The following is a 9,277-nucleotide window of genomic DNA, read 5'->3' as shown; positions in this document are numbered from 1 at the left end:
CTCGGCTATAGATTGGTTCGGTTAAGCTTTTGTTTAAGTAAAATTCCGGCTCTTTCGTCAGGGTTTTGTTTACGTCCCCAGTTCCCTAATCGCTTAATTATTTAACTACTTCTTAAGTAGAAATAAGTCGAAACCAGTTACTTTGTACTCGAATATTTGTAGTCTCGGGAAAAAAGTGGAAAGACAAATTTTTATGACAAACGGATACATAAATCGTAAATTTAAGGAAAATAAATTCTAGAGCCTTTTCTGTACCTGGTGCATCTCTCTCATTCAGTAAATTTAGTTATAAATGACGCTGTCGAAGTAACGGTTAATTTTTTTAACAAGAATTGTACACGTTTTTTTTTCTACATCCCCTTAAAGATGGGATGTACGAAATCGTAATATCGCTGGTTTAACATCGAAATCCGTGAGTAGTATAAAATCGGAGAGCGGAATAAATATATCAAATATTTTAATGGACATTTTAACTCCCGTCAACTATACGGAATTATCGTAAAAACATACCAGTAAATTCTTATCGGTTGGGTTAAGTTATAAATCTACTCGTTATTCACGTAATCGAAATATCTAGTGGGCAGGCGGCTAACAGCCCAGAACCGGTCCTTGATAGAATTGGAATCTTTATACGTGTGCAGCTTTCACCAAGGTCGTAGGCTACCACCGGCTAAACCGGGTGAGGTTGATGCTCTGTAAAGCGCATGCGCAAATCTGGCTTTCGTAATCTGAAAATACAGGAGATTCCATTCCGCCACTAATATTTTAATATACAATAGCAATTTATTTCCCACGTGTAGTATAGAAATTTGTAATAAGATACATAATGCGGTTATAATAAAATATTGTGCGATTATTTTCATATAATTAAAATTAATATTTATTTATTTTTTAGAGAATACGAGGGAAGCGGCGCTTCCAACGCTTCTAATGACGGCACGCCACTGTGGCACAAGTATCCAAAACTGTGTTGCAGTACCCTTTATTAACCTGAAAATGACCTTTGACCTCGAAGTCTCCCGTTCTACGTCGAACTTTAAAATTCGGTCTCCGACACGACACCATTTTATTAGTTCTATTAAAGCGCAAAATTTTTGTCCGAATCGGTCGAGTCATTGCTTCGCATACATGTTTCGGCGAGTTGTCAATATGAGTCGCTACCAGCTCAAATTTATTATTGGAAACTGTGCAAATTAGTGCATATTGATAGTTATGTTACAGTCGGGAACATTGCGGATCATGGAAAGTAAAAAAAGAATTTTTTAAAAGTAAAAACGTATTGCAAACAAGACTAGAAAAACTACACAGAAAAAAATATATAAGCGGTTCCGTTCTCTGAACACTGTGAGAGTTCGGTCGTGGGTTCGCACCTCGCCACGTGGAATTTTCCGGGTTTTCTCCAGATCTGTAATGCCTGAATAGGGGCCAGTTACACTTAAAAAACCTTCCGGAAGGCATTCCTTTAGATAGATCGCCCAAGTGTCGCGTTGTCGTAACTTAAACAATGGGCGGATACCCTTCGGGAGGAGCCCGTCGGAAGCACGAATAGTCGCGACCGCCGCCATGACGGTGTCCGTCGGTAAAATTTAACCGAAAATTTAAAATAAAAATAACTAAAAATATAAATAAGATTTTTGACACTGAAATTTAGAACTACTGTATTTTTATTTTTATTTTCTTTTTAGTACAGTAACAGCATTTTGTAAATTGCGGTATTGGCAACACTTAACAAGATTCACATGTGATGACATTGACAGATACATTTTTTTTTTCTTTTTCTTACTGTCATGGGGACTACGGTACTTGTGTTAGATCCAATGATGTTAAAGGGAAGCCAGAAAATTGTTAGAAGAATAAAACACCTTTATTTTTTAGCCTTTGGAATATAAAATATACATCTACTGAAAGAAAAAGTAACACTATCGTGTGTATCAAGTGAGGTTACACTTCCCATTGACAATCAAAGAAAACACAAGTTAATAAATTTCGTATTTGTGTCTTTATGAAATTATTACTACTATGAAATAATTCTAATTGTCTGAAGGATAATCATATTTGGCGATTAATTGATGCTGTTTTAAAAAATCCCACTAATATGTGACGTCACAGAAATAAGTTATGAAAAATGTCCTAATACATCCTACGATCAGTGTTTATAAATGTGGGAAGATTTATTAATCTCGTTTAATCGCTACTGTTTTTAAACAGATTATGTACAGGATGTACAACAGATTATGTATATTTTATGTTGTATAAACGTAAGTTTCGTTTAAGATCTAACTTTAAAAACTTCAGGCTTCCAATATTGACTTTGAATGGTAGGAAAATGTCAAAATTCAGTTCGGCTTCCGTCAGTTTACCCATTTCCGTAACAGAATTGTTACAGGTAAGTGAATCGGCGAGTGAAGTTATGCATTATTTAAGCTGGTATTATACTGTATGTATGCTGTCTTTAATAAGTTATCTAAACTATTATACTGTAACAGTTTATAGATAATCAGTTTAATGTATAGTGGTTCTCCAAAAAGTATTTGCCCATTATATTTTATGGGGTAACTTTAATTGGAGAAATAAAGTTAGTAACCTCTTCAAAGCTTATTATGAAATAAAATGTTTATTGAAAAATAGTTTTAAAATTTGAAATAAGAAAAACCATATATGTACTTTTAAAAATGAAAATTTTACTATTAAAAAAGTATTTGCGCACAGCAATTTTATTGTTATGTCAAGACCTAAATTTGCATAATTTGGTTTACATACATGTTCTGACTGAAAGCATTAAGTGGTTGCTTTTTATAAATTTTTAACAGTTTTCTGTATTTGTTGTTTTATCTCCAAATGGCACCCAAAAAAGTACTATCAATTAAAATTTATGCTGGATTGATGAAAATTAAAGTTATCTTTTTGAATTAAAAATTTAAGAGTGATATTTATTTTAATTATATTAATTAGCTATTAAATAAGAACAGTTGTTTAATTGTTATTTTTTATGCAAAGTTATTACCAAAAATTACAATGTACAAATACTTTTTGGAACCAGTATATTCAATAATGAGTTATGTTATAAAAAAGCAATTGAATTATGAAATGAATTAGCTTATCTGATATTGTAAGAGTAGGAAAGACCTAAATCTAAATGTGTTGTTGTTAATTTAAAACATTTTTAATCAATACAATGTACAAAATGCTAAACATAATAAAAGTATGGATATCATTTAATACAGATTGATTTTTAGATAATACAGTGGGGGATTGGATAACGAACACTTTTGTGAAAGATTTTTATGTTCGGACAACGAAAACCTCACAGAACAAACAAGAAGAAGTGATGTAAAATAATGAATACTGATTGGTCTTCCCTTGTCTTCAGACAACAATTCAAAACTTTTTGGAGCGTGGGAGATGTCGACATTGACACTCATCCCAGTATATACTGATCAGATAGTATTCCTCCGAACTTTGAAACTCTCCCTTGTAATTCCAGCTTTTTATTTTTCTGACAGAAACATTTTTTTATAGTATTTGCAAGACTGTTGGGCAGGCACTCGTTAAGTTTTGCGTCGGTTTTTATTTTCGAAAGGTGAGAGTATAATAGCAAAGGTAGAGAGTGGACAGAAGATGCTTGATGTTGCTGGGCAGTATGGCTTGAACAAATCTACAGTAGGACACAGTTCAATCTTATCTAAGAAAGATACAGTATAATTAAGAAAACTGGAGCAGATAAAGGAGTAACAAATATCATATCTGAGAAATAAAGAACACTGAAGAGCAGTGGCGTACCGTGGGTGTCAGCCGCCCAGGGCGGAGGAAAATTTCGACCCCCCTTATTTAGGTATTTCAATTTAAAAGACCAAAATTCAGTTTTGTCACAGAACAAGCAATGAAATTCGGTGGTAGTGCAGCGACCTGTTTAAAATAGTTCTATTGGATATTAGTGGTGTATATGAACACGAATGAATCGTACAAGCGAATAAAAAAAAAAGTCAACAGGTTTCGTAGGATTTCCTTGGATTAAAAATTACTAGTTCACCCGGACGGCGAGCCGATTCTCGGACTGTCCGGACGATAGCACTATCGTAGGCGCGATGCAAGTATAGATTAGGATGGTTCAAATTTTTACAAGACATTATTATTATTTATTGTGCAATTTTGCCGCCCCCTAAAAGATGCCGCCCGGGGCGGGCCGCCCCTGCCGCCCCCACTACGGTACGCCACTGCTGAAGAGCTCATAATGGAACCTGAAACGGATCTGACAACAGAAGAACACCAAGAACTCTTGAATGAAGAACACCAAGAAACTCTGCAAAATATGTTTTCTTCTGAAAAAGAGAATTAATATTGATATCTGCTATTAAACATTTTTTTTGAAGAAGTGGGATGATGTCAGAGTGACGGTCTTAGAATGGCATCCAAACCAGGTTGAGGTTAATAGGCTTAGGGATCTGTACAATTACAATGCTATTAATTACTTCTGAAAAATCTTGAAGAAGAGAGAGAAGCAATTGACATTAGACAGATTCTTTAACCCCCACAAACAGAAAAAACATAACTAATAAAAATGCAAGACTGTGTATATATATATGTTTCTTACTACATTTATTTATATATATATAAATAAACATAGTAAGAAAGTATATAATTTTTATTTTTTGGGGTCACCAGAACAAATTAATCAAATTACCATAAAAATCTATCGTAAATTGATAATCAGTTAACGAATAATTTGGATAGTGAACAAAGTCTTGGAACAGATTATGTTCGTTAACCAATCACCCACTGTATTTCCCTAAAATATTTTGTTATATGCAAAATTAGTTTAATATAATGTTATCAGAAGCATGAATCTATTGATTGGATATTTTATCATAATACTCTGGTAATATTTTTTATAATAATTAAATCTAGCCGTTTGACAGATGATAGGCCTGAAAATAATTGTCATCAATTGCTAAATGTAGAAAGATGGAAAAAGGTTCTCACATTTTGCCATTAAACACTCCAAATGCAATTTTGATGGTTTTATGATTTAAATGTTCAATACAAAAATATCTTCTGATTATATATTAAAAGAATCATTCATTACATTTAAACTTTTAATTATGTTTACATGTTAGCATAGCCTTATCCTCCCTACATAAAATGAAAAAAATTTGTTTGAAATGCCATACCAATTAGAAGTGTCATATATTACTCTGCCAATCAGTATTCAACTTGCACTGTGTAATATAAATAAAAATAAAATATTTAAAAAAATAATACACCTGAAAATTTTGTTGCCCTTGCCATTTGCAGGAGCAGGGCAACAAAATTTTCAGAACAGACAGCACTACCATATGGGCATTTCCCCATATGGTAGTGCTGTCTCTCTTCTGGGCTCTGATAATTTTTTCAGATTGCACTGAATTTTAAACAGTACTAAATAAAATGATAAAATTTCTGAGCTTGCAATGCCTTTTTGCAATAATTGTGCATCTATTTTTTTCTGCATGTTTGCAAGATCATTGAGAGGGGGCTGGAAATTTTTCACTTGCCCATAGTGGTTCCTACTCATATAAATTACTGTTTTGTTTACTAACAAAAAATAATGCCTTTAGGAATACTATGAATAAATATTTTATCAATTTCATTTGTTAAAAAAAGGTAAAATGTCCCTACTCAACCCAGGGCTGTTGAGAGCTTGTATAAGTCACAGGGTGAGATCAGGGCTATAAGACAGATGTAGAACATAGATTTTTTTGGGACAAATATTCCATTATAACATTTGCCACATGAAGCCTTGCATTATCATGCTTGAGTTGCCATTCTTGAAGATGCAAGGTGCAGTATGTTGCTGGAGAGTATTAAGAACTGATATATAATACTGTCCAGTAACAACAGTGTTTAGCGTTATTACATGCTGGTGCAGCATGTTAAATTGATCAAAGAAGATAATCATCATAACTTTTAAAACCAAAAAATTACCAGATTATATCAGGCTATCTTAATGCTACAGTTAATAATTAAATGTTAAGTAATTTGGCCTAGTGGTAGGCATTAGACACCATCTGTTGATAAATTTAATAGTGCCTACCTCTAGACCAAAGTTACCAGTGATAATTGACTGCAAAAAATATTTGCCACCATCAGAGAACTGGTATAGCATGTTGTGCATGTTTCAACCTGTATGGCTGCCTGCTCATGCATCAATAGATATGGCACCCATCAGGTGCAAACATGTAACATTTACAAGTGATTGTGAAGAATTCTGTTGGTGTTACTACAGGAAAGTTGCAAGGTTTCACTGAATTGTTTTACTGTTACCCATCTATCTCAATGATGATGCAGCTGTATTGATGGTTTCATAACAGCAGTGACAGCTGCTCTCAGTCCACCTTCTTTGATAGTTACCGCCTGCTTTCTTGAAACTCTTTAAACCACCAAAATATCGCTGAACAATATAGTGTACTATCAGTGTATGCTTGCTGCAGCATTGCATACTTCTCATGTTTTCTGCTGACATGCATAGATTTGATGGCCATGTATTCTTTCCCTCCCTTAATTTTTGAAGGCAGATTGTCACAGGCTCATCTATCCAAATACATTGCTAATGACTGTAATATCACTTTGCAATGAAATTCGGTTTGTACATGTAAAGAGACACTCTTTTCAAATGTATTACTTTTATGGTGGTATCATTGGCATTTGATTTATAAGAAAATCACTCTGTCTTTCTTGAACAGCCCTTGCAGTAATTAGAAATTTAAGATTCATCTAATGGAACTCAATTTCAATCAAGATTAGCTCTAGGTACTAGTGAAACAAGTGGCTGCTTGGGGTGCACATTTCAAGGGCAGCATTTCATTCAAGATAAAAATTTTATCAAAAATAAAGCAAAGATTAATGATAATAGCTCAAACATGTGACTGAACAGTGAGGCTAATCAGAAGTGTAACCAGGGAGGAGTCCAAGTTCTCTGGGCTTCCATTATCTTTTGTAAATAAGTAAATTAGAAAAAAATAAGTATAAAAAATATTTGAATATGACAAATGAACTTATAAAATATTATAAGTGCTAAGTAATATAATATATCTAATATAATATAATCTAATATAATAATCTAAGTAATATAATATATAAGTCTATAAGTAATATAATATATATAAGTTCATTTGTGTAAACTCTTATATATTTATATAAGAGTTTACACTTTATCCATAGCATTAATAGCTACACAGTTGATTAGATTAATTTTTTTTGTAAATAAATTTAATTAACTTTATTTAGTAAATTAATTCACAATATTATAATTTAGAGATTTGAGTTTGCTATTAATCAACCTTGACCTTGTCACCAATACAAATTACAATCAATACAAATCATCAATACAAATTTTTAATAAAGCAAACTAACTACTATTGCCCTAGTGATTCATTTAATGTGAGTTGGCTGTAACCACAGTGGTGCATAAGTGAATGTAGGTTTGCATATTTTAGTTTAGATCCCTAATATCAATTCTACAGGATATCAAACATATGACAATATTTTGTTTTTCAGATACCCTTCAAATGCTTCTGTTAAAAGAAATGACTATATACATTATTTTGTGAGTGTGTACAAAGAAGTGACCAACATGTAGAGCAGTGTGTCATAAAAATATTAAATATTTTTTAGAATTTTGAATAAGCTCATTTTTTAAAATTTCATTTCTTTTATCTTTTTACTGTCAATCAACTGAAGGGAGATCTTCAAGAAATCTATAACTGTTAAGTCAAACAAGGTAGAAAACAAGATTGACACTCTTAGGCCATTTTTATACTCATCAGGAGAGATACATGATGCATTATTGAAACTAACAAGGGGACCTTGCGGTCTCAAAAATTCAGTTCGGGATGAGACTTCGCAGGTTAGTAGTGCGGCGACAAATCACAGACTGGTGAGATGGCGCCACTCCTCTACGAGTTTCCCGGGAATCCCGGATAGAAAAATGGGAACTGGGTTTTTCCCAGAGAGAGAATTCTGGGTATTGTTGCTTCTTCTTCTTGTCGGGTGATCGCTGCCATGAGCACGTGTAGCTCTCTTTCAAGTGTACTCGAGGATTGTTAAATGTTGTTAAATAAATGTTGTTTTAGTTTAAAACGTGGTCGTGGACTTAACTAATTCACGTTTACAACCTTCTGATAAAGACAGTCTTTGTGGAGATGTAAATGGATGGAGAAAGACGGCCAGGTTTCGTCTAACCGATGGCGGCCATCCATTACCTCCAGTGGTGACCCGAACGTGATTCGACGTGAATTCGAACACCAAAGAAAGAACAAGACCTTTACTAGTACTGCATTGTGTTCCCTCAGTGGATAATACGGAATAAATTCCGCGACTACTATAGACGACGCTCCTTGGATAGGTGAACCGCTCGCTACTCCTAACCGGCGAAATTGTCCCCACATTTGTGTGTCTGCAACCTCTTGCCAGAATAAGTCATCTAACACGGGTAAGTGGAGTTTCTGTTCCATATTTTTTTGCTGTTCTGCTGAGTAGGTATCCCCTGGTTGCCTTAAAATGCCAAACAAAATCGATCTTAAGCCAGAAATCAGTCGGGTAGCTCTTAAACTTCCCCAATTTTGGGAGAAAGAAGCCGATTTATGGTTTATTAATATCGAGGCCCAGTTTAAACTCGCCGATATATCGCAAGATACTACTAAGTATTACGCAGTGGTTTCAGCTCTCAACTCGGGAAGTGTTAGCGTATGTGAGCGATGTCGTTAAAAACCCTCCTAGGGAAAATTTATATCAAACACTAAAAGATCGACTCATAGCAGAATTTTCCGATTCCGAACAAAAACGAGTGAAAGATTTGCCGTCTAATGCCGTGTTAGATGATAAACCATCTCATCTTTTACGCAAAATGCGACAACTAGCTAGTAATAAAGTCGGGGAGGAATTTTTAAGAACGCTATGGATTCAGCGTTTACCCAAAGAAACTCAGGCAATTCTTTCTGTTTCCGATGGGGATTTAGACAAATTAGCCTAAATGGCCGAAAAAATTCTCGAGCTCACACCTTTGCAAATAGCCGAAACTAATTTAGCAAGGAACAAAAATAATACACATGTAAAGTACTATATTATTTTTCCGACTTTCCAACGATTATCGACACTACTGCGTGCCGGAAATAGCCGTTCCCTAACGGGTACTTTACGCGGATTCGCGTTAGTGTGCCAGGCCTGGACTTTAAGCGTGCACCGAATTAAATAATGACAAAGTTTGTCAATAACAAAATCAAATATTTAATTAAACTTCTAG

At 34.1% G+C, this 9,277-nt stretch overlaps 1 protein-coding gene across 1 annotated transcript in view; it reads left to right on the top strand.

Annotated features, from left to right (window-relative positions):
* Positions 1 to 1,747: 1,747 nt before the first annotated feature.
* The window catches only part of LOC111638576 (clathrin heavy chain-like), a 23,420-nt gene continuing 15,890 nt past the window's right edge, over positions 1,748 to 9,277 (top strand). Inside the window, exon 1 of the mRNA XM_023384306.1 lies at positions 1,748 to 2,386. Within this exon, the coding sequence (XP_023240074.1) occupies positions 2,246 to 2,386 (141 nt within the window). The 5' untranslated portion in view covers positions 1,748 to 2,245. The remainder of the gene's footprint in view (positions 2,387 to 9,277) is intronic.

This window comes from Centruroides sculpturatus, unplaced genomic scaffold, assembly GCF_000671375.1.
Source record: "Centruroides sculpturatus isolate CEXI.00-Female unplaced genomic scaffold, Cexi_2.0 scaffold1205, whole genome shotgun sequence".
NCBI lineage: Eukaryota > Metazoa > Arthropoda > Arachnida > Scorpiones > Buthidae > Centruroides > Centruroides sculpturatus.
Note: the sequence above shows the minus strand (reverse complement) of the source record. Positions and strands in the feature narration are given on the sequence as shown.